The sequence below is a fragment of the Chaetodon trifascialis genome, chromosome 7 (assembly GCF_039877785.1).
Source record: "Chaetodon trifascialis isolate fChaTrf1 chromosome 7, fChaTrf1.hap1, whole genome shotgun sequence".
Lineage (NCBI taxonomy): Eukaryota > Metazoa > Chordata > Actinopteri > Chaetodontiformes > Chaetodontidae > Chaetodon > Chaetodon trifascialis.
In genome coordinates this window covers 29065892-29092448 of record NC_092062.1, presented here as the reverse complement: position 1 = coordinate 29092448, position 26557 = coordinate 29065892, and the positions used below count along the sequence as shown (strand labels likewise).

The following is a 26557-nucleotide window of genomic DNA, read 5'->3' as shown; positions in this document are numbered from 1 at the left end:
AGGAATATCAGGTTCGACATGGGGGGAAATCCCAGGTGTGATTGCAACATTACCGGATGGCCATGGATAAAATGTTCCCGGGCCCAGCTCACAACCTTGGAGGACTCCCAAAGAGACGGGTAACGGTTCAGACAGCAATCCCTCAGTCCTGACATCCTCATCACGACTGACTGGGAAAGCCATTTGAGAAGCCTGAGCTCCGGCTCCGTGAGAACAATGTTGTACAGTCGTCCACGATCACTTCCCTTCACCAAATCAGTATATTCCTTTTCACCCCAAAACACCCCAAAAGTTGGATTTGGCAGAGTTCAGCATGCAACACTTTCTTTCACTCTCCAACTTTTGGGTGTAATCATCCTTAAATACAACCAATTACCGTAAATGCTTGCCAACTGACGATCACAAGGCTAATATGGGATGAGGAAACTTGGGATTTGAACGGAGAGCAACAGCATGGAGGGAGATTTAAGGGCAGTTTCATTCAAAATATGAACAAATTCAACAACCTCATTGTTCTACGTTACTAACATCTACAAGATCTGGCTCAGTTTGTGCAATAAGCTACCAACAGTCTGGAGGAAAATTCATGTTCAAGTGGGATTTTCTTAATCATTTGTTGTTAAATTTGCTCAAAATGAAGCCAGCAGTGTTTTTTATGAAAGACAGGGACAATTGTTTCAAACAGCTGATGTCGTTTTGTGGGATGAACATTCATTCAGGACGTAATCAATATGTGGTCAAGTGTTTTATTCTCCCTGTAAGGCCAAAATGACCTGGAAACGACGGGGTGGAGGCACATGGGGATGAAGAAGAATAGCAAGATGGACAGGGGGGACTGAGGACTGAAGACATCTGGTAAAACAACCCTACAGTCAGACAAAAACATGAATATTAGACAGTCCTGCAAAGCCCCAGATGAAGTTCAGCGCCAAAGGGTTTAAAAGTCTTGTCCGCAGCTTCCAGGATGAATGAGCAGTTCAGTTAAAGCTCGGGAACGTCATGGCAAACAAATCACGGCATCTAAAACACTCGTCTGAAATCAGCACTGTGTTGTTTTAACACGGGGGGCTCCCCTGGTGAGACAGTGAGACAGGAAGGACGTTTCAGGACGTCCAGCTGGAGCGACAGATCTTTGCCTTTAAAGGTTTAACAGACGTCAAACATCTGGACGGTCGACGCGGCGGGAGCCGTTTCACCTCTTTGTCGTGACGATTGTGAGGTTGAAAGCAGAAACACGGCGTTCACGTCACAAAGTGATCCACCAGGAATGTGCGCCTGCACGTATTTGATTGGTCGGATCTGGCATTGTGGATGACCTTGAGGGGTTTTTTTTTTGCTGGAGGCCTCTGCTTTGCCCCCCCCGCTGTGCTGCTGCTGCAGTGGCCCCATTCAAATGGACGAGGGGGCGTCTCTTCAGCCTGAACGCGGCACCACGGGTGGAATCGTCCAATGTGGACATTACTCCTCGGGACGCTGGACTGGGTGGAGAGGAAGTCCCTGTGAAGCTGTTTGGTTCGAGGAAGCATGGAAGCAAACGGGTTCAAGAATCCACCTGATGTGTTTCTTATAAGGCCGACACCTGGTCAAACACAAAGTGCGTCTATGAGGCTGGGAAAAAACCCTCGATTGGAAACATTTCAGACGCTCTCCAACGTTTCTTTACATCACCATAAAGCTCAGAGGACCATGTGACTGCTGCAGAGGACTCTTTCCTTTCTAAAAATGCTCTTTACAGCGCTGTAAATAGTTCTGCGGCGGTACGAGCCCGAAGGAATAACTTTCAGGTACTATATAGAAATTTTTGGTGGAGAGCGCAGGAAGCCGGCGAGAGGCAGGCGGCATGATGGTTAAGTCAACAGAGGGCGGGAGAACGTGGGGGTCATGCAAGAATAGCAGGCAGACAGACAGCGTCAGCAACTCTGTTCAAGAGCTGAGTGACAGATGGAAAAAGAGACAAAAGAAGGAGGGAGGAGAAGGAGGGAGGGAGGCTCAGAAAAGGAGGGGGGAGGAAACAGAGAGGAGACAGAGAGGTAAAAACATTAGAAAACCAGGAAGAGGGAAGGAATGAAAGGAAAAAGGAAGAGAGGGACAAGGAGAAGAGGAAAGAGGGAGAGGTATAAATAGGATGAGTGAGGGTGAGACAAAAAGAGAAGGATGGACAGTTAACGGAGAAAAGTGGAGGAGACAAACAAAGGTGAGGGAGACGGAGCAGAACGAAGGAAGCAGGAGGAGGAGAAGCAGAAGTGAGGAAGGGAAATAACCAAAGGAAGAAGAGCAGTGAGAAATGAGGATGAGGAGCGGGTGAGTGAGGAGGGAGAGGAGGAGAGAGGGGAGAGGCTGGAGGAGGACCAAGAGGGAGGCGCTGGAGGAATGCAAGAAGAGGAGGAGGTGTTCTGGTTGGCTGCAACTAAATGAGACGTTTAGCTCGATGCCACACAGATGCTTTTCCTCTGGCGCTCCTCCTCCTCCTCCTCCTCCTCCTCCTCCTCCCTCAGTCCGCCTCTTTTAGCACAGGCGGGGAGGACTTCTACTCCTCTTTCTCCTCTCTGACCTCCTTCTTCTGAACATACTCATGCCGCTCTGATAAAGCCTCCTGAGCGCACACAGCAGCTGTCAGAGGACTCCCGGCCGCCTGAATCATGTTTTCAGGGAGGAGGAAAACTGCTGCGGCACATTTTTGGAATTTTTAAAGTTCTTCACACTTTGCGCCTCAGCTGATAACCACCAAATCTAGGCTAATATGACAGATGACGGGCAGGTCGAAGGTCATTCGGTCTTCTGTTGCATATTCCTACATTTAACGCAGCAGAGACGAGTGTCTGTGGGGGGGACGGAGACAAAAGTGGGGATTATCACTGCAGTGTGTGCACTTCAGATGGGGATGGCGGAGACATGTCTGTCCACTTTCACATCAGCAGTTTGACTGCTACTGTCTCTCCAAACTGTGTCCTCCTGCTGTCCAGCTGTCCTGAGGAGTCCAGATGATGTGCTTTATGCAGATAAAGTGTAGGATGAATGTTTGGATGAAGCCTCAGATGACTCCTCCTCCTCCTCCTCCACCCTTTAACCCCTCTGTCTCCTCCTTTAATCCAGCTTTCCGTCCCTCCGCCCATCCTCCTCTGCAGCTTCATTCTTGTTCGTGAGATTCATGAGATTTATTCCAGTAAAGGGAGTCACACTCACCTGGAGTCATCTCACCTGTGCGCCACAGGAAAGATGAAGAAGGCGACGGGCAGACTCCATTTAGAAATTCAGATTTAATATTTGGCTTTCACACTCTTTGAGACTCATCAGTCACTCAGTTTGTTTACTTGAACTTGACTTTTATCACCTGCTTTGCTTCAGCAGGTGTTTCAGTGACGACAGTGTTATCGAGAACAACGAGTTCCGATGAGGCAGAATGACCCTTTGACGGGAAAAGTCAAAGGAAAGAGGAAAGCTTGTGCTGCTGCGCTGAAGAGAACTGCGTCAGCGTCGATCTCAGTGTGTGTTCGTGGCCCTGAGCTGCAGAGCGTGTTGTGTTCTCTGAAAATAGCTCATCGGTGCACCTGTTTGTTTTAAGTTATGGACGTGACCCTGATTACAGCTAATTCACCTAATGCCATTAATCCCATTTAAAATAACACACACACACACACACGCTGAGGTACACAGTCCTCCGAGGCTCATCAACCGACCCTCTAAACCTATTCCTGTCTACAACCAGTGTGTGTGTGCGTGTGTGCGTGTGCGTGTGTGTTCACTGTAAAAGATATTTTATGTACTGTTGTTTATGACGACACAGATGTTTGTGTCTAATGTGGAGGAGGCTGGAAATAGACTTAGTGGTAATGAGAGGTTGAGGGGATTGATCAGAGCTATGGAAAAACTAAGACACACACGCACATGTGCACACACGCACACACACACACACACACACACACAGTAAGTACAGTACACGCTGTCAGAGTCTCTGTGGGGCGGGAAATCTTTCGAGGTCTGACTGCAGCAGATGCACGAGTTCTGTCAACATGGCTGTTTATACAGAGCTGAGCCCCCTGCAGCATGCACACACTCGCACAAACACACACACACAAACACACACACGAACACACAAACACACACAGCTCAGAGTCAAAGTCAGAGGCTGCTTAAAGAGCAAAATGTCATTAATTCACGCTGAGACCTAATGTGACCTTGACCTCTTGTGTGTATTTGTATGTGAAGTATCTGTTCACACACACACACACACACACATGCACACACACACACACACACACACACACACACACACACACCGAGCTTTAATGCTTAAATCATAAACAGGTACCACAGAACACAGAGCTGACAGGTGAGTGTTGAGGAGCAGAGTGAGTGTGTGACTGAGAATGTGTGTGTGTGTGTGTGTGTGTGTGTGTGTGTGTGTGTGTGTGTGTGTGTATTCCTCAGGGACCAAAAGTACTTAATGTATTTTAAAAGTTTTCAGAGTGTGTGTTTAAGCAGCGGCTGTGTTTACTGAGCAGGCTGCAGATGGATGGACATACACTGACATGTTAATGGCCTCCTCTGTGTGTGCGCGTGTGTGCGTGTGTGTGCGTGTGTGTGTGCGTACCAGCTGCGGCGTGTCCTGCAGCAGCGGCAGCAGCGTGGCCTCCAGGATGGCTGTCTGGTCGGGGGTCAGGCCCTGCCACAGCGACAGCAGCAGCACCAGCAGGTGCGTGGCGCTCCTCAGGCGGACGAACGCCTCCTCCAGCAGCGCCCGGTTCTCCTCCGCCACCTCTGCCAGAGCCATCACCTGGAGGAGGGAGGAGCCAGTGAGTGCCTCTCCTAATAATCAGAACAGCTGATAGCCACACGGTACAGAGGGTTTCACATCTCTGCTTGACCTGAAAAAGCAACTGCTTCCCTGATGCAGATATTTATTCATCCTTTAACAGGAATAAATAACTTATTTAACTAAATGTACTGTGGACAAACACATACTGATTATCAAAATGTTAAAGTCAGCTGTTTGTACAGGAAACTGAGGTCAAACCTTTCAAATTTCTTATGAAGGCTGATGGTGAACGTAGTGAGAGATCAATGGAAAAAATAACTAAAATTACAAAAATAAAGATTGACGGTTCATTCAAAACAATATCCTGAATAGAAGAGCTGAACTTTATTTCCTTATTCTTGAGAGGAGGGTTAGAAAGATGTTAACTCGTGGTGTTTTAAGTCCAACACCTGAAGAGGGAAACGTTTTGCTCTCGGCTCTCCTCAGAAGAGTTCAGAAACCTGAAGATGAACCGTGAGAATGAAAAATGTTTTATTTATCAAGGAAAACACGGCACAGAAGATTTCTGTGCTGGAAATACAACACAGCATTTGACACGTCATGAATCATTTCTTGGCTCTCTGAGGGTCTGGCTGTTTTATTGAGAGCCGTTTCTCTACAACACGCCCATTTATCCCAGAAGACCCCGAGTGTCGACTGTACAACCTGTGTAAACAGTTTTATGAGCATGGAGTCCACGGCTCCTCCTCTGCTGCCAAACTGCAGTCTGTCAGCTGGCTGATTTACTCTCATTTACATGAGCGTGAATTCACCCTGAACAGCTTCATCACAACACGCTGCTTTTGAAACACGTGGTCGCTGAGAGCAACGTCCAGCAGCGCTGACTGCTGCTGCACTCGATGCTTACAGAGTCATTTACTGCAGCTTGTATGTGCAGCTTCAGTCAGCTCGAATCTGTGGCGGCTACAGTGGATTCAGGTCAATACGGTGACGGCATGTGTCCAAACGTACGAAACGTCCACAGAAAACCACACAGCAGTTAACTTTGAGCACTAATTAGCTCTGAAAAGTCATTCAGGGGTCAATAAATATGTAAATTCTGTGAATCCAACATTACTAGAGCTGCTATCAACCCCTCAGAGCCACGTTCAACAGCACAACGTTGCTGCTGTACGTCGTCTTTGTGACACGTTCCTTTAAATCAGAGCTGGGCATTTTACGGCCCGTGGACCACATCCGGCCCCGTCCGGCCCCCGTGAGGTCAATCGCAAATTAGAACGTAAATGAAAAGTATTTATGCTGTGCATGCAATACAAGTGTGTTGCTTTTATTTTGAAAAGCGTGCCATTATTTTTTTTAAACTGACGTAAGGACGCACATGCGTGGGTGAGGAAAACCGTTTTCTGAGGAGAATGCAGACTTTCTCAGACTTTCAGACAGATTTCATTGCACATGTTCAGGACAGAGACAGGCTGGATTTTTCCACTCAACAAGTGAAACGAAGTGAAAAACATTAAAAGCACATTTTGCTTTTTGTATAAAGTCGACCAACTGCTGATCTTTAATATACAGCAAAGCACCTTTTCAGTGAACATGTAAAAAATAATGAAACAGGAGGATTTTCCTATTTGACCTTCACCACAATTCATATATTTATAGAAATATTTACAGAATATCTTTCCTTCTGATCACCAGTAGCAGCTAATGGAAATCTATAATTTACTGCTTTTCACAATGGGAGAAAATTGATACTGAGCAGAATTAAGTTCAAGTTGTTGGTTCGGCCTCCAGCAGCTCAGGTTTCTCATGCGGCCCCTTGTAAAAATGAATTGCCCACCCTGCTTTAGATCAATGAACCTGTTTTAACAATATGTTATCAGACGGCAGATAATGAGCATGAGGAGGAAGTACATGTCCTTCTACCCATAATCCCTTTGGAGTTAGTCTTCTGTAGTTTTCAGACCAAACTGTTCAACCGCTCTCGACGTGCCATTTTCATTCCTGATATGCTTCTTTCTCAAAAACAAACAGGATGAAACACAGGAGAGTTCAGGTAAACCAGCGGTACGTTGGCTCTGATGACCTTCCCTGACGCCTGGTGAGCCTCCAGTGAAGCTGAAGCACTTTCCTGCTCCTGCTGCGCGTTTTTCCAAAGAAAGTTCCAGAGCAAAACCGAATGCTCGCTTTGAAATGAGAAACTTCTAAGTACACAGCTCAGCGCCGCTGGACAGGCGGCGAGTGGATGCATGAATGAGGCGTGGTGGGACCAGGTGAACTCTGACCTCCAGCCAGGGGTCAATCCCTTCATCCCTCCATCATTACAACAACAGAGGAGTGGAGATGAGTGGAGCGGCGCGAACGAGTGATGACAGAGCAAGACGGATGGCGGCGAGGACGACAAGAAAGGACAAGCCGGACGAAGAGAAACGGGAGACGAGGGAGGAGGAGGAGGAGAGATGAACGGACGGAGAGAAAAAGAGGAGGTGAAAGCAGATCTGGGACTAATGGACGAGTGTGTGCTCAGATGAAGGAGTGATCTGCAGGCCTGAGCGCCAACGTACGCCTGCAGTTTGTTTGACAAATGGATCCAGAGCTCGCCATCCGATACTGCGAAAACAGAGACGGAAGGCTCGAAAGTGAAGCGTGTGTGTGTGTGTGTGTGAGACAGCGTGTGACAGAGTGTGTGTGTGTGTGAGAGTGTGTGTGTGTGTGTGTGTGTGTGACAGAGTGTGTGTCAGGGTTAAGCAGCATTCGCCAAAGTAAGCCGTTTGATTTGTGAACTAGAAACATGAAGGTGCATCAGAATGAGCGGCTCCTCTATGAAAGGTGCTAACCCCCACAAGTCCACACCTGTCAGTCATGGCTGAGGTCATCTACGGGTGCCGTGTCACACACACGCCACACACACACACACACACACCACACACACGCTAACCAATCAATGAACACAAAATCCTGACAGATAGAGGCATTTTTGACTTGATACCACCATCAAACAGCCTTTAAAGAAGAAGAAGAAGAAGAAGAAGAAGAAGAAGAAGAAGAAGAAGAAGAAGAGGTGAGGACCAGACCGGTCTGCATGTCAGGACACTTTTCTAACTCTCTCATTTTTTTTTTGCATTGCAGCGTCCATCTTTATTCCCAAAATGTGACTCTCAAGGTGTAAAACTGGTCCTCACAAAGCCAGAAATCTGGCCCTTAAAACCAGAACTCCCAGTACATGATATCCTCACGCTCAATTCCTACCCAGCAACACACACATGCCAGCTTCCTCCACCTCACGACACACACACACATAACCCAAAGCACCCTCCCCCCGGGGTCTTTGAAAGTGTGTGTGTGTGTGAGTGTGTGTGTGTGTGTGTGTATTGATAAAAGGCTCCAGGTCTAGTGAAGGGCTCCATTGTTGGCAGCAGCTCGGCTCCACACACACTCTGATTGATGCCAGCTGAGAGAACACAAAGACACATTTAGCCCGACACACACACACACACACACACACACACACACACACACACACACACACACACACACGGCCCAGTGATATAAGAACACGCACATATGTGAACCCAAGCTTACACATGGGGTGACACACACACACACACACACACACACACACACACACACACACACACACACACACACACACACACACACAGTGGCTGTTAGCTGTATGTCAGCAGCTGAACTGCTGGTGACCTTAAACAACCTGCAGTAGAAGCTGCTGAGGTCGGGACGTCCTGGCGTGTTCACAGTGAAGTGAGGACATAAAGGGACATTTCAGTCTCAGCTGACAGGACACTTCTTCTGTGGTCCGTACAAAAAAAGAGACGACATGAACGCTGACGTACGATCACCCCATCGATCATCCGTCGCACGCAGAGACCAGCACAGCCGACGTTTTCTATCTTTCCCGAAGTTACAAATCACACACAGACACACACAAACGGTCATGTTTGTACACGCACACACACGCACTAAAGCTGAACAACACAAACAAAAATCACGGGCACGCTTATCTATAGAGACGCATGATTGAGGGCACGCACACGCGCACGCACGCGCTCAAACTATGTGGCTGTGGTTTAAATGAAGTAATTTTAGCTGATGGACTGCGTGAGGTTTGGTGGCTACGACAGGAAGCTGGAAGAGGAACCAATCAGGGAGAAGAATAGGCTGAACGCTCAGAAGAAGAAAGAGTTTGTTGCTGCGTGTTCACATTAAATCTCTCACATAACTCAAAATACTGCAACAACACTTCATCAAAGAGCATCAAAGCAGCACAAACGCTGCTGCCGACGCTCTGATTGGTCCACTCTGTTGCTTCTGGGGTTGAACTGAATTGGCTGAGGTGAGACAGACTCCTGAATGCAGACCTGTCTCCTAAAATTTAACCCATTTAACTACAAATTTGCTGAAGCGTGTGTGTCCGACTGGAAGCAGCTTCGTGATCAGGGGAGACATCAGCGAAGGACGGAGACACCAACGAGCTCCTGACAGAGAACGCTAGTTAAAGCCAACATGGCTGCAAGAGGAGGAACGAATCTGAACAATCAGAGTCTGATCCTCGGACACAGGCGAGAAACAAAGCGCAGAGTGTGTGTGTGTGTGTGTGTGTGTGTGTGTGTGTGTGTGTGTGTGTGTGTGTGTGTGTGTGTGTGTGCGCGCTCCACAGAGCCGACAGATTAGATGTTTCCTGCTCAGTTAGCCACAGCAAGCAGCATGGACCAACTCCAAGCCACACACACACACACACACACACACACACACACACACACACACACACACACACACACACACACCGAGTAATATGAAAACACGTGTAAAAGCGCACAACATACAAATATACAGACACAAACACAAGATGTTCACACACGCACACACGCACGCACGCACGCACGCACGCACGCACGCACGCACAGTGTTGTACTATCTGTGTCAGTGGAAAATGACAGCGTTCTGTTTGGCAGAGAGCGACGTGGCAAAACACATCCCTTGTTTCCTGAAGGATGATGGGATGAGCGGAAGAGAGGAAGAGGGAGACAAGGGGGGAGAGATAGTGAGGGACGGAGGGAGGGGGGGAGGGAGGGAGGCAGAAAGACAGGAAAGAGAAGGAAAGCAACAAAGACGTCTTCACAAGAAAGGAAAATGAAGTGATTATGAGGAACTGAGAGAGATGAGAGTGTGACAGTGAGGTATGAGGAGGAAGAGAGAGAGAGGAAGAGAGAGGGAGAAGAGAGGGAATAAGGGAAGTGAGAGACGTAAAGAAAACAGCAGAGAGGTTCATGCTGGGGTCAGATGTGTGTATTATAGACGGACGTGTGTGTGTTCAGGATCAGTGTTTCCGTGTCTTAATTAAAGAGCCAATTAGAATCCCAGTTTAACGACGGCTGGAATCACAGAACCATTTCCTCGAGTGGGATGACTAACACACACACACACACACACACACACACACACACACACACACACACACACACACACACACACACACAGAGAGATAGAGTTACATACACAGGCACACAGACACACTCTGTAAGTCTCACATTATTCACTAACACAAGCACGCATGATCACGCACACACTTTAATTAATATCCCTTCCACACACACACACACACACACGCGCACACACACACACACACACACACACACACACACACACACACACACACACACACACACACACACACACACACACACACACACACACACACACACACACACACACACACACACACACATGATGATGATCAGCGCACTGTGACCTCTTGATTTGGGCCCTATGATTGATGGTTGCTGATCATGACACCGGGCTCGTCTTGGGTCCATTTCCACAGAAAACCTGGCCATCGGGTGGAAGGCTGATCTGAGGACAGCAGTGGACAAAAGGTCACGAGGTTGCTGAAATGAACAGTAACCATCCACTGGAGACTCTGGATGTCTTTTGCAGATTTAGTGATTTAATCTGACCAACACCTGGTTTGATATTTGACTTCAGAGCAGAGTGACAGACAAGTGGATGTCCAGCTTCCTGCAGCGTGCAAGCTGCCGCACCTGAAGTACAGACTGCCTTCACCAACATAAACAACACTTTTATAAAACTAAACATCCAGTTCACCTCTGCAGAGAGCAGTGAAGTGCTCTGAAGCCCCTCCAGTCCTGTGTGTGGCATAACAAACTGACTGTGAGGGGTCAAAGTTCCCCTTTAAGGAGCTGAAATCAGCTGATAACTTAAACTCTCTATTCAGAGTTTAAGAGGTTGATGGGCAGAGAAACATTTTCCCAACATGTTCAGATGCTTCAAACCAAGTGAAGTGACCTGAAAGAGACGGAGACGGAGACAGAGACGGAGACGTGGAAGGTGCTTTGGGACATAAACAAGCTGCAGACGGTGGAGACAGAGCAATCTGGAGGACGAGCGATGGAGCGATCGGCATCTGTTCACCCAGTGTCTGATGGAGCGATAGACAGACAGACAGACAGTAACCACTATTGTCCGTGGTCAAAACAAGCACACACACAATGCTGATAAGGCTGTCTGTCTACACTCCCTCTGATAAGACGGGAGGAGAGCGGGCGAGAGAGGAGCAGAAGAACACACTGAGAGAGAGAGAGAGAGAGAGAGAGAGGGAAGCTGGAGACGGAAACAAAGACGGGGACGGTAAAAGACAAAAAAGACAATAAGAGGCTGTTCTGAGGAGAGAGTTGAGGGAGAGGAGAAGTGGGGGATTAGGCGATAGGATCTGGCAACCCAACCGATTCAACCTCTGATGGTTTATCACCTGCTGTGGAAAGCTCTGGAACGCACCGACCTGATAACCGCGACCTCCTCCACCCTCCTCTCGCCTCTTCACACACACACACACACACACACACACACACACACACACACACACACACACACACACACACACACACACACACACACACACACACACACTCGATCCAGCCTCAGTTTCTGAATGCACAGCGCGGCAACCGGACGGACGATGGACAAACAAACAGCAGCAAGAGTTTGATTAAACCATGAAGACATGGACAGAACACAGACGTCAGACTGTGGACAGACAGATGCATGAGGACCATTTTTCCAGTGCAGCACGAGAGCCACTGCTTTGAAAACTGCATTTGAACAAAAGCTTTGATGAGCAATTATCTAAAAAAATGTCTGAACACAGTGAAAAACGCTCATCTCAAGCTCCCAGAGTGAGAGACGACGTCTTCATGCAGCTTGTTTTGTCTGACCAACAGCCCCAAACAACAACACAAAGCAGAGAGGAAAGCAGCAAAGCCTCACGTCCGAGCAGCTAATCAGCTGATGCTGGTTACAGGGAGCGTCTGTCCAAACCTACAGCAGAGGAAACACGACAGCAGGTGAAGCAGCGCTGCAGGTATGTTCAATACAGCCTGTTCTGAAGAGGGACGAGGCTGCTTCAGGGAAATGTGTGCAAAGACGAAAAACACCTCATCAAACTCTACTGGTAATCCCTACTGGGAACGGCTATTAAACTATGACACTCCAGTGGTGCTCTGACTGGGAATGATGGATGTTGGAGATCCAGGAGCTGATGCTTGTTCTACCGTTTCAATGCTTCAAGGTGATCCAGCTGAGAGCGAGTGCGAGCTAAACGCCTTAAACGTAAAAATACGAGAAGTGAGAAGGTGTCTGGGGTTTCTTTGGTAAGAAAAATAAAGTCAGAGTCTCCTTTTTAACCGCCTCCCCAATCAGGACTGTCAGAGACGCTTTAACAGGCCGTCGTTCACGCCGCGGACGGCTGCTAAAACACGGCGGCGTGATTTATGAGGCTGTCCCGCTCCGTCAAAGGGCCGGCTGAGCTCTGGTGTTTTCTCTGGGACGGCAAGGCCGAGAGACGGAGGCCTTCTGCTTTCCTTTGACACGCGTGTTCACACGGTCACGAACAAAGAGCTTTATTCTCCGCTGATAGGCCGTGTGCGAGAGACCCGCCCTGACCTCCCTCCACGGTGAATGTGGCGCTTTTTTAGTGGTCAGAGTCTGAAATATGGACGGATGAAAACACAAACACACCAGTGGATGAAACCTCTGCACACCAGGACGCAGCACACACACACACAAAGGTACGGCCGTCCATCAAACACAGCATCCAGCTGAAGAGCTCAGTGCAGACCTGTGAGGCTTACATGGAAATACAAGAGAAAAGCTGGATTTTCAGTTAAACTCTGTGGTTCAGACAAAACAACGTAAAGCTGCAGCGTGGGACTACAAATAAATTCATGTTCACTTTATTCGATAAAGCCGATCACTGCCTGGAAAGTCTCTCTGCACCTCACAGTGAGCAGGGATTTTTTAAAATCTGCGTCTGTGATGAATTTCCCATGCCGGCGCTCCAGCAGTGATGTGTTTTACATCAAGCTGAAGTGTTTGTCTGAGCTGAAGAGGGGAGCGACCACAGTGACGGATGCTGCAGGGAAAAGATGAGCGATCGTCAATAAATAAAGATGTCCACACGCATGCACGCCGTCGTCACAGATCCTCCCCAGTACGCAGACATAAATCCTCAAAACACATAAATGTAGCACACAATCTCACACACACGCGCACACACGGTCTTAAGCCTCTCCTGTCTGCGCGCATTAACACACACACCTAAAAGCAGACAAAAAAAACTTGTAGAAAACCTTAAATCCACACGCTGTCTCCATTTCTGTCACACACACACACACACACACACTGAGGTAGGTAGCTGCAGCACTGTGCTGGGTGGTCCTGAGGGCCCGGAGGCCCCAGACAGAGCAGGGGACTAAATTACAGAGTGTGACCCACCGCAGTGACATCCAACCTGGGATTAACACCCAGGCTGGGTCCCAGGCCACCGGTAGCCCCGGGCTGTGGGAGCTGACCTCGACAGGTTCAGAGGTGACCTCAAACACACACACGCACGCATGCTCACATACACACACATTCGGCAGCGGAGTCCAGGCCCACCCAGAACTGAAATAATGAGGGGGTTTCGTCAGTGCAGCTGGATGGAGCAGAGAGGGGGTTCTGGGTGGAGGCTGGACTGGAGAATTTGGCCTCGATCAGACTGAGTATCGTGTGTCCAGAAATATCCAGATTGTGTCTACGCATGCACATGAGACGGGTCGCAACGAGAGCGCCTGTCATGAATCCTTCTTTCCAGCTCACATTGAAACTGCGGCCGCATGCAGATACAGTGAAAACACACTTCAGTGCACTGACGTAGAGCTGGAGAAGAGGGTCAGGGCTGCTTCCTGTTCACACCGAGCTGTACGTTCATATGAGTCCTGTCACACAGCAAGAACGTGATGTCTAACTCACTTTGAGGACTATTTTCTGAGCTTTTATTAAAATTTAGGAAATTCAGACGAGTGTTCCTGTTGCAAACAGCATCAAATATTCCAAAGGAATAAATTAATAAACAATAAATAATAAACAAATAAATAAAAAAGGAAGAAATTTTGATGATTCGCATTACTAAAACATTTTCTGAAACATCTGGAAACATCTGGACGTGACATCACATCATCTGAGGTCAGACCAGGTGAGAGGGAAGTGGAGAATACAGGCCTCTCACACTCACACACACACACACACACACACACACACACACACACACACACACACACACACACACACACACCTCATAAAGAGGTCTGATACAGCTGTTTGGAAGTGTGGTCAGGGTCAAAGTTCAAACAGATACACTGATGCCACACACTCACGCCCTTAAGCAAGGCACTTAAATCAATTCAGGCTGAAGCAGGCGCGCACGCACACACACACACACACACACACACACACACACACACACACACACACACACACACACACACACACACACACACACACACACACACACACAGAGTTGTGTTTCCATCACTTCAGATTACATTACATTGACTTGCATTAATCTCCTGGAGACTTACCATAACCACTGTTAGCCTGATGCTAAAGTTACGATTTACGTTATGGGGAGTTGTGATTTGTCCCCATAAGGAAGGTAAGTCCACACAATGTGACTGTGTTGACAGATTTATGCTCCCACAACGTGAATAATACACACACACACACACACACACACACACACACACGCACACACACGCACACACCTGATCAGTCCTGACACAAACACACTCAGACAACCTCCCAAAGAGACTCTGTGTGCACACACACGACACACACTGTTAGCATGAGTGTATTAATAGCATGTGATGTGACTTAACCCCAGGGCCCGTTTCACCAGAACAGCTGCGAGTGCGGAGTGTGTGTGTGTGTGTGTGTTTGGTTTAAACCTTCCTCAAAAGCCAAAATACATATGAACTCTGGGGCCTGTCGAACAGTTCAGTGGTGGAAGGACACACACTGGTACGTCAGCCACACACACACATTTTCTCACATTTTGCCTCTCAGCTGCTTGAGTGAAGACGCGCCATAAAAAAACAAAACTGCTCTCCAATAAACTGTGATTAGTCAAATATATTAAAAGATATCAAAGAGTGCAGAGCTTTGCAGCAGAATGGGACGTCCGCTCGCGTGGCTGAGCCAATGAGACGAGCCGCTTCGGGTTTAGAAGCAGCTGCGACGTTCAGGCCTCTGAATGATCATTAAAGTGACTCTGCATGTTCACATTTTCCTTTCAAAGCCGAGTTCATGGACCCTTTGGAACAGAGGACAAGTGAGTCCACGATGCATTCAAGGTATGTGGGTCAGCAGGCCTCTCTCTTAGTTTGATTTGACTGTTCCAGGATTTTATCAGGTCGAAACCAGATACCCGAACGCTTCAGTGTCAAGTCTCACAGCAGCCAAGTTACAACTTAAGATCTGTGACTTAAGCTTGACTTGATACTAAATCTCAAGTCGCAGGTCTACAGCTGTTCATAAGTCCCCTTTTTTTTACAATGTTATTAGTATTTTGCTCGATTTACTGCATAATATACTTCATTTTGCTCTCCTGTATGACAGTTTCTATTGTTATGTATGCTGTTATGTTGTTGTACAGATGCAATGAGGCAGTGTCGCTCCTATCAGGTGATTTTTATGGCATTTAAGTAAAATTATTGCGAGGAAACATCATTTAGCTACATTTACAAACTTTTAGCCACAAAATAGAAACATCTGTGAGGTTTGAACCATCTGTAGTTTTATTCTAATGAGGAAACAAGTATCAGACGCACACGGTCTGCAGCCAAACGCATCGTGTCCAATTGTAATTTTTCATGCTCGAATTACAAAACAAACAAGCAGAAACCACATGACACGAGTCAGAGAGCGCTTCAGTCGCTGATGAGTCGGACGCAGAAACACACGGGAAGACAACTCCTGTCCTGTGCCATCGCAAAAATATCCTCAAGCTATTTTCAGACTTTTCTCTTCATATATTCTGTATGTTGCCAATGTGTATGTGGTCTGTGGTGTGGTGTGTGAGCATGTGTGTGTGTGTGCGTGTGTGTGTGTGGGGACGATGTTTAGTCTGAAGCCATATTTAGTCTCTGGTCCTAAGAGGAGGCCTATAATCACACAGAGCCTTTCTCTCTACTCATTACACACACACACACGCACACAGACGCACACGCACACAGACGCACACGCGCACACACACGCACACACCGTGGCCTGTCATTAACAGTTCACACTAACCTCCCAGGCTGCACACGTGCACATGCATACAGTGCGCACACATGTGACAGGTTGTGTGCATGAGTACACACACGCTGTACGCGCACATACAGTTTAATGCATGTGCACATTTCATAAAGATGAACATATGCACCATGTGGAAGAAAGTCCATGCATGCACACACACACCAATGCAGAGCCAGATGTGAATCCAGCTGTGCGTTAGGCTGCGGGGATCAGATGTATTCTGCCTGTTCTGTCGGATATCATTCAAATTGGACTTTAAATTCAACATGACATGCAACAAAAACCCCGGAGACGTTTCCCGAGCAGGACTGAAAGCAAAGCGACGCGTTCATCCCCAAAATCAGGGCTGCGTTCGCTGTTCCTGCAGCCACAGGAGCAGGTCTGAGGAGCCGAGTGTCGTTTAACTCTAAGATCTGAACAGTTTCACCGTTACTAATCTGAGCAGAGGTTACAAGGTCTTCAGCAGGAGGCTCCTCTGGACACAAGGCCTTCGTTTGTCATCAGTGTCGTCAACGTCAAGACGTCAACTTCCTGTCCGAAAAGACATCATTTCAGCTCATGATGAGGAATCTATGGTGCTTGTTGCCGACTGCTGTAATCTGGACACATGCTTTCTAAAGCCAAACTGTTTGAGAAGTTAATGATCGGAGAAGAAGCCACAAAAACGAAAAGGATTTTGTTTATCAAACTGACACGTCCGTCGCCCGTTTAGATAATTTACGAACCTGCCTCATTCCTTCGTGATGAGCAGAACGTCTGGAACATATTGGCTGTTTCTGTAAAGAAACTCTCAGGATCTGCGTGAGCCCACTTGTAATTAACCAGTGTCAGACCATATGAGAGACATGATTTAGATGAGATTAATTAAAGCATTAGAAATGTGTAATGCTTGTTGAAGATTCTTCTGGCTCGTGGTAGGAAAGCCATAACCAGAAGGTGGATGCAAGTAGATCCTCCAACATTGATCCAGTGGCACGGGATCATTCATGAAATTTACTATATGGAGAAACTTACTTTTATTTTAAGACTCCAATTGGAGAAGTGTATGGAACGCTGGGAAAAATGGATCGAATATGCGCCTTGAAAAGTGTGACATTTGGCTATGATGTATGTGTATGCACAGTATGTATGTGTAATAGAATACTTTGATTTTAACTGTACCACCCATGATGATCTCATGTTCTATTTACATGTTTATAAATAAAAAGTTTAAAAAAAAAAGAAATGTGTAATGCAGCATCTGCATGGCTGTGATTACAAATCATGCTGCATAAAATCTACAGAAGGAGCAGTGACATGATGTAAACCATGATTCAGCCTGAGTCTGCTGTGTGGACGCAGTGCGATAAGAGTGGTCAGGATGACTGGATGGACTGTCAAACCTAAACAAAGCCATGTTTCATTAACAGCATCATGTGATTAACTGGTGCCTTCGTAACGTTCCAGCGGCTCCCCTCCCGGCTCCTCTGTCCGGAGGAGACACAGTCAAACGAACACACCCTGAGTCGCAGCGAGCGCTGTTGGCCTTCCCCCTGCGTCTCGCAGCAGCCCAACATCCTCTGCTAAAACACAAAATGTCATTTCATGTGGAGAAAACTGCTTTCCAAACATACATTATGGTTCAGATCCCAGACCTCTGCCTCCAGCAGAGATACGACAGGAAGTCCCTACATGGCCGGGATTTGGTTTCTTCTCATGGCACTGAGGTTCACTGAAAACTCTTTGGCAAAGTGTCGCTTACAAGACTCCAATTTACGTCAAATTAAATGTAATTTTCCAGAGCTGGCGAGCGCGCCGCAGGAAAACACCAAACACGTGGCTGCGCTCTGTTCAAACACGCAGCGCCGTTCATTCATTACTGTCATTGTCTCGCATGATAAAATATGAGCGGACAGGACAGTGAGAACGTCAGGTTTCTGCTTCCTGCGTGTGTGTGCGTGTGCGCGTGTGTGCACGTGTGTGTGCGTGTGTGTAAATTGTGCATTGTCTGTTTGCAGCCAGAGACCAAAACAAGGCAGTCTAATCCTGGCAGACAAAACACAGAGATCCTGACTACAAATGAGCACCACACACAGAGACAGAGGAACACATACACACAAACACACACACACACACACACACACACACACACACACACACATGCACGTACGCATGCACGCACGTACACACACTCTTTTCCACCTGTCTCTCCCCTCTTCTTCTCTTCTTCTTTTCCTGATATTAGTTCTATTTTTTCCACACTCACTTCTCATTGGTGTACGTGTTGATAACGACGTAAGCAAAGCGTTACCTTTTCATTAACCCTTTAACGGACACTTTCCCTCTTTTATTCCCCCTTAAGTCACTTTAAGGTTGCTGAAGTCTGACAGCATCATAAATACTGTGCATTGGTTTGTTCCAGCTCTTCGTGGAAGCCGCACGATGTTCACGCTGAGTGAAACTCTCAGACTCTTCTGCATCATTCTGTCCACATTTCCCAAAATTCAACCCAACGTATTTGGTATCATTGGAAACTGGAGTTTAAAATAAACTTTGGAGGGTTTGGACCTTGTTTGGCTGAGCAGAAAATGCTTCTAATGGCTAACGCAGCATTTCGGTGGGTCAAAGAAAATAAACTGTTTGCAACACGATGCTGCTGATGCGACGAATCACGGCCCATAATGCATTTCTGCTGACTCCATGGCTTTCCGTGACTTTTTCCCGAATAAAGAAAAGCTGCTGAAAAGAAAGAAAACTGTTTTCTTCTGACAGAGAAAGAGAAGAAAGTATTTTTTCCCAGAATGGCACACACACACACACACACACACACACACACACACACACACACACACACACACACACACACACACACACACACACACACACACACACACACACTCCCTCACTCACCTAAACACACACAACCTGTGTACACACAGTGTCCCTCCAGTCCGACGCTGAACCACACACTTGATGCAGTCCAGACCAAAGAGACCTGAGAAGCCAACACACACACACACACACACACACACACACACACACACACACACACACACACACACACACACACACACACACACAGCCAGGTCTGAGGTGATGGTTTTGGTTGTGGTCCCAGTGAAAACGACACTAATTTGGAGCTAAGGAGCTTTGGCAAGCGGACTCAAAATTCCATAAACTTACAACTGCAGAGGCCTGAAGCTAATGAAAAGCTAACAATGCTAATGCAAAGTAAATGAGGTCGATGCTAACGCTATTGTGATGCTAACACACTGATGACTGGTCTTGACGCTCGGCCCACGTTTGCTTCGATTGCTTATCAAACACACTGGTGCCTTTGTAATGTGAATTACACACACACTTACCTAAAATACACATACAAGCACACACAACGCGTACTTTCATAAACATGAACACACACAAACACACTCTTGAGAAACACACACACACTGCTGACAAACTCCAAAAACCACACTAAATAAGTTGTGCCCACAAACACACCCTTGGCAGCAGCGAGTGTGTGCCCTCGTGTGTGTGTTGGAGTGTGTGTGCGTGTTGCCCCCTCTGTGCCTGTTTGCTTTTCTCTCAATGGTCTCCTTTGAAGGACAGAGGAGATGAGGAGGGAGAGGGAAGTGAGCGAAGGAGGGAAAAAAATGAGGAGAACTCTGGGAATTCACTGCAACAAAATAAATATCCTCGGCTCGGCGTCGCGAGGCCGCCGCGCTGCATGTGCTTCACGCATGCACGTGCACACACGCGCACACATGCATGCACACAGAAGTCAAAGACATTTCTTAAACAACATTTCTTAAAACAGCAACGATTCAAGTCATCAGTCCAGGAGCTCCTGATTCTGATCTCATGTTGTGAATCAGAGCGTCTGACAAACACACACACACACACACACACACACACACACACACACACACACACACACACACACAAAACACACAGAAAACACACAGAAAACACAAGACACACTCAGAAAACAGCGTGCCAGGCTGAGTTTTACAAACCTAATCTTGTCTTAAAATGACATCCCTGTCAGGCCGACCGTCGGCTCATTTTTGGATCTGGTTCCTGGTTGGATAATCGAGCGCTTTCATTAAGCTCCGACTCCAAAACATCTGATATCGAACCTTTTATCTTTCAAAGCAATGCGGTAACATTCGCGGGTCTGTCTTCAAACTGACAAAGGCACTGAGGGCACAGTCTTTAGCTAATTAACATTTGGGGATGAGAGGAAGCATCACTCCGTAGCACCACGGCGGTCTCCCAGCTCCACCTGTGTGTGCGTCACATCGGCTGATTTGAGAGGCAGCGAGCTGATGAAGAAGCACCCGCAGTAACTGTGTTTTCTAAAAACGAAATTAAAAATCTGTCCATGACGAGAAGCTTAGACTCAACTTGGGGTTCAGCTCCACATTTCACGGCCTCGGATGCTTAAGACAGATGTAAACACGCAAACGTTTTCCAGCCCGCGCCCCAAATCCATTAGATCCAGCTCTGAATGCAGATCTGTATGTATTGTTCCAGTGTATTACAGTCCGAGCTCGTCACACGGTGCATATGGTTTCCATACATGCAGACCACGTGACGCGCTGCGTGCACGGCCGCGTTCACAGACACAGTCACACACGGCGTTTCCTTAACGAACAGGAATCTATTCATCAAGAGTCAGACGAGGCAAATTTCTTTTGTCATGAGGGTGCAGCGCACGCATGTGTGTGTGTGTGTGCGCGCGCGCTGCATGTGAGTGTGTAATCTTATTATTTGGGGTGTATCCTGTGCAGACCTGGAGACTGAGTGGGTTTAAACAGAGAGTGATTGGTCTGAGCTGACCTGGGATCAGACTCTAAACACAATACATTACAATCAGTGCGATAACATTAACACAGCTCGCTTTGCCTCGAACGTCCGCTCCAGCGTTTTCTTTTTTAATCTGATTTCACATCGCAGCCCGGTGATGAATGTATTATTACTTAAACTAAAACAGTTTTACTTAATTAATCTTCTTCTTGTATCTTACTGTAACTTTTCAGCCTTTTTTCCTTCTAATAAGTTCTTAATCTAATTCTCTTCATATCATCTGTTGAACTTCGTATTATTGTTCACTTTTCTTAAGGTAGCTGTTTAAAGCCTTGACTTGACTGACAGACAGTGGACACATGGCAGTGAACAATCCCTCTAAACGACCACGTTTTTCTTTATTTTCTTCTGTTCTTCGCTCATTTGATTATAACTTCTCTCTCTGGTGAAAAGCCTGCGTCAATCATTACTGCATTACCTCCTCCTATTTTTTCACTCCAGTTTCCACCTCGACTGCAGACCAAAGCACACAAATGGACGTTTTTAATCACCACTTCACTGTGGTCTTCTGCCTCATAACGTCACTGAGAGCGTACCAGTTTACAGTCTGTGGTCGACATGGCCGACAGCACCAAACTCCACACGCTGTCTTCTGTGCTGCAAAGTTGATTTCATTTACTCTGAGGCCAAACAAAAGCTTCCCACGACCAAAGCAGGATGCAAACAGCACCCTGCTGCGGTTTTGTATGTTACAGTCAGACTTCTGTGCCAGAAAAACCAGGCGGGGAGTTTTGAAACCACGACGGCGGGTCGACAGTGACCTTTGACACCACGCGGACTGAGCCCAGATCCAGAGCTGGTCTGGGATCTTTACAGGGCGACGGTGCAGCCAGCTGATCCCCTGATGTCTGCTCTTCCTCTCATCGTGAAGCAGAACCAAACGCCAGCCGGGTTTCGACCGGGTGAGACGGGTTGGCTCTGTCCACCATCAGAAGGGTCTAAAACCCGGCCTGGACTGCCGGACTGAACTATCAGACTGTTTAATTAAAGCTGCCGTCTATAATCTCTGCTTCTCTAATCTCCTCCCAGCGTGACAGCTTTCCAACATGGATGAGTTATTAAATCTCTGCTTGGTGCCCGGCAACAGGACGCAGGGAGAAATGATGCGGTAAGCATGGTGGGAAAGTTGTTCTTAGTATATTCACTGCTCAAAAGTCTGTTTGCTTTGAATATTTTGGCAGGAACACTGATAAGCGGAGCACAGCAGGACCACGCTGATGACTGTCTCCTCAGAGAAGTGGAGGGATTTTTAATTGGCTGAACTTACGGACTCGCTGCAGGATAATACTGTACCATTGTTCTCCTCGTCTTTTCCACACCTGCTCCTCCTTCCTCGTCCTCTCGCTCTTTGTTTAAACCCTCGAGCCTCCTCCTGCCCTCACTAAACTTTCTCCGTCTTGCTTCCTCTCTCCTCTCTTTGGTCTGTGATGGAGAGATCGGATCACTCCGTCATTTGCAGGACAGACAGCGGACAGATGAAAGCAGATCAATAGGACATAAAACAGACAATAAAAGTCAGATTGGTCCTTTGATTCTTTCAGCTGTGGGATCAGAGGACAGGAAGGGGAGGAGAGGAGGGAGGGGACGTCCATCTGCCTCGCTCACATCTGTCTTTTCATGTCACGTCTCTCAGAATCAGAACAGAATCATTATTTTTGTGACGCAGACACTTGTTGAATCTCTGTATTTCTGTCTTTTCCGTCTCTCCTACGTCTCTTTTGCCACAGATCCTTTTTTGCAGTCTGTCCTGCATCACACGCTCCTGTAAAAACAGATGCATTTTGTTTCTGTCCCTCTTTCATATTTTGTTCCTCTTTGTCTTTGCACTTGTCTTCTTTTGCATTTATTTTTTTTAGTTATCTCTTCATCTCTTTGCATCTCCACCGTTCTCTGCTCTTTAAAAACACCCTGCAGTGAAGATCAACCTTGGAGCTGCAGCGGACCAATGACAGTCCCACAAACACAGATCCAGACAGCCACAGTTTCATACGTCCCAAACCAAAGGAACCAATCGCGTCAGCTCGTTGGTTTGCGACTACAGTGAAATGAGGGGTGTCAGAGGAGAAGCGGGGTGAAGCTACGTTCGCCATTTTCAGAACGATGGCAGAGACGTGTTCTGGTTTTGGTTGTGAAGCTGCAGAAGCAGAGCTGGTGAGTCTTCCAGGATCTGAAAGTCCCAGACCAAACTGTGGCTGTCGCCTTTTTCCAGAGCGAAGCAGACCGAAGCCTGACGCTGTCCCACCCGTTCATCCTGAGGATACAGCAAGTACGAGCCAACATGGCGGTCAGTTTATTTTTATCGTGTTTTACCCGATAGCGAACGTTAGCCTGCCAAGCTACGTGACGATTCATGTCAAATCCCGCCGGGACATTTCATTGGTCCGGTCTGTGCTGAAGCAGAAACTCACAAACGTCACTCAGAGCAGTTAGCTCGCGGAGCTGCTGATGGGATTTGTGCGTTCGATGAGTCGAAGCTGCAGGCGAGCGGAGGAGGGGTGGGTGGAGAGAGAGGTGGGGGATACTGAGATCCACACATACTCCACAAGGCAGAAGTCAGGCAGGAGGGGGTTTAAATACGAGATTTAATCTGCGTCTGGAGACTTGAACTCATCTCCTCGTCCCGCTGCCTCCACCTCAGTCTTTAGATTCATTCTTTCCAAACTCTCAGTCTGCGTTTGACTCTTCATCCGTTTATCTCCTCTATCGTTCCCTGCCTTTCACCCTCTGATCCCCTCCTCCACAGCCCCCCCCCCACCCGTGACCACATCCATATGTTAATAATAAGGTTTTCTGCAGCTCCGCCACATCTGTGAGGAAATCCTCTGGCAGGTCATCTGTGTCTGCCTGATAAAGAACAGCGCAGATGCTTCATCCCAGCTCTCCTCTTCCTCCCTCTGCGATTGTTTTTACACGACTTCTATACTGCAGCTCATGTCGGGTCCAGAAATCCGGCCTGACCGTGCTGGAACCAACGCGGATCGTGTGTTATCCCGCCTGCAACTGCTGCAGCATTAAATGAGCCCAAACCCGATTCAAATCTGGAGAAGACAAACAGAACGAAACGTGATCTGATCAAGCCCGAGGGAATTCAGAGAAATTAGAGGCAGACTCGGCCGAGCCGTCTGCCGATCAGGGCGGGGATGATCTAGTTTGGGCTGCGAACCAAAACTATCAGGGATCAGTTATGAGATCCTCCTGATATCACAAAGCTTAACAAAGCTAAATCTGAAACATTTGCTACCTGCCATCGACTGGAGGACCAACGTAAATCCAAAATAACGGAATCAGGCTTTCAACACCGGCTGATGACGAATCAAAGTCATGAAACAGAGAAAGATTAAAAGAGAAAAATCTGTACATTATGTACAACTGGTTTTACTGTGGCTACACACACACACACACACACACACACACACACACACACACACACAGAGAACATTGACTGTCAGTCAGCTGAATGAAAGACAGCCATTCATTGATAAGACAGACAGTCACATAAACAGACTGTCTGAGGGAAAACAAACCAGACCACCTTCACCCCTCTGAGCTCCATTCAGCCTCCAGAGGGGTGTGTGTGTGTGTGTGTGTGTGTGTGTGAGTGTGTGTGTGAGTGTGAGTGAGAGTGAGAGAGTACTGATGGGTGTAAATGTGTGTGATCCTGCAGTGAAACATCTCCTGGGGGGAAGTCAGAAAAAGAGAGAGAGGAAGTTTCTGGGCTCTTGTCGGCCCTTTAATCTGATACACAAACACACCGAGCACCACACACACACACACACACACACACACACACACACACACACACACACACACACACACACTGTCTTCATGAACACACAGTCTACTTAGACAAGCGTACATGAACAGACAGCAGCAGGCGCACACACATACATGAGGACGTGTGTGTGTGTGTGTGTGTGTGTGTGTGTGTGTGTGTGTGTGTGTGTGTGTGTGTGTGTGTGTGTGTGTGTGTGCCTTTGCTCATTTTTGCTCCTCAGGTTTGAGGAGGCTTTCCATGAATCTGTCGTGGAACTGGTCGGACTGGTCTGACCCTTAAAGACGTCCGGAGGGTGGACGGGGAGAGATGATACACATTAACACACGCGCAGTCATGAACGTGACTACACACACGTGGCCAAATCAAACATACGTGTACACTTGAAATGCACACTTCCTCATGCACTCTGAGACGCACACACAGACGCAGGGAGCGAGAGGCCCGGCTGTTAATGGTGGTGGTCCTGCGCTCCACAGTGGGATCTGTGTTTAGCCATGTTTAGAGCTCCATTTGGGGCCAGATAAATCAAGCTGCTGTCGACCAGAAGCCTCCATTAGGGGCCCCACGAGGCCCCTGGACGGCCTGTCAGTCACCCCGTCAGTCAGCGAGCCGCCCTCTTCCAGCGTTTGAACTCATAATTACAGGGAGGCTCAGCTTGGCTTGGACCGGCCCGGCCCGGCTCCCGAGCCGCCCTCCCCCCGCTGCCGCCGCCGCCTCCCAGACGTCAGAGCTCGCTAGCCCAGCGCTAATGCTAATACTAACAAACGACGGACATTTCACCTCCAGAGGAAACAGCGGCGGGGAAAATATTTATGGAAACTGAAAAGCCTCCCTCGACTTGTTCTGCCCCCTTTGGCCTCTCCTCATCCATTTCCACAAACTCCTTCGACGGCTTTGAGTTTTTATTTCTTTGACTGACAGTCCCGGGTTTCCCCTTGAATTTGAGAGGTTAGCTAGCTGCGGAGCGCTAGCGCCAGGCTAACCTCTGACTGCCACAGATCAATCACACAGCAGTTAGAGGGGAGAGTGTAAAACAAAGGGGCTGCAATGACTGATGGCTTTTTAAGGAGTGACGGGGGAGGGGGGTGGAGGAGAAACACCCCTCCAACCAGGACTCACAGAGGAGAAGCTGGAAATTACAACCAACAGCCAAACAAACTGGTGAATTTTGTCTCTCCTCTTGGTCATCAATCATATTCCGCCGGTCAAGCGGTTCAAACATTCGGTGTCTTTTACAATCCAGCCACTGTGGTCGGCAGATGAAAAAGCTTCCTGCGCTTACACGTACACACAGAGTCAGCCGTGGCTCGCTGGCTCTCAGGAATTCATGAATAAAATATAGGCCCATAAAGGCAGCACGAACAATGGAAATATTATCCTCCGCTGCATAAATGCACGGCCGACCGCAGGGTACTCTCACAGGGAGCTCGCTCCTCTTATCTCTGACGGCTCGTCGGCGATGGCCGGCCGCCGCGTGTGGAGACGCACACTGCTAACGAGGGGGAAATCCCCCCCATCAGCCAAGATTGATG

The 26557-nt window shown here is 47.8% G+C and overlaps 1 protein-coding gene across 1 annotated transcript in view; it reads right to left on the bottom strand.

Annotated features, from left to right (window-relative positions):
- The window catches only part of bbs9 (Bardet-Biedl syndrome 9), a 128241-nt gene that overhangs the window by 53300 nt on the left and 48384 nt on the right, over positions 1-26557 (bottom strand). Inside the window, exon 19 of the mRNA XM_070965548.1 lies at positions 4592-4774. Within this exon, the coding sequence (XP_070821649.1) occupies positions 4592-4774 (183 nt within the window). The remainder of the gene's footprint in view (positions 1-4591; positions 4775-26557) is intronic.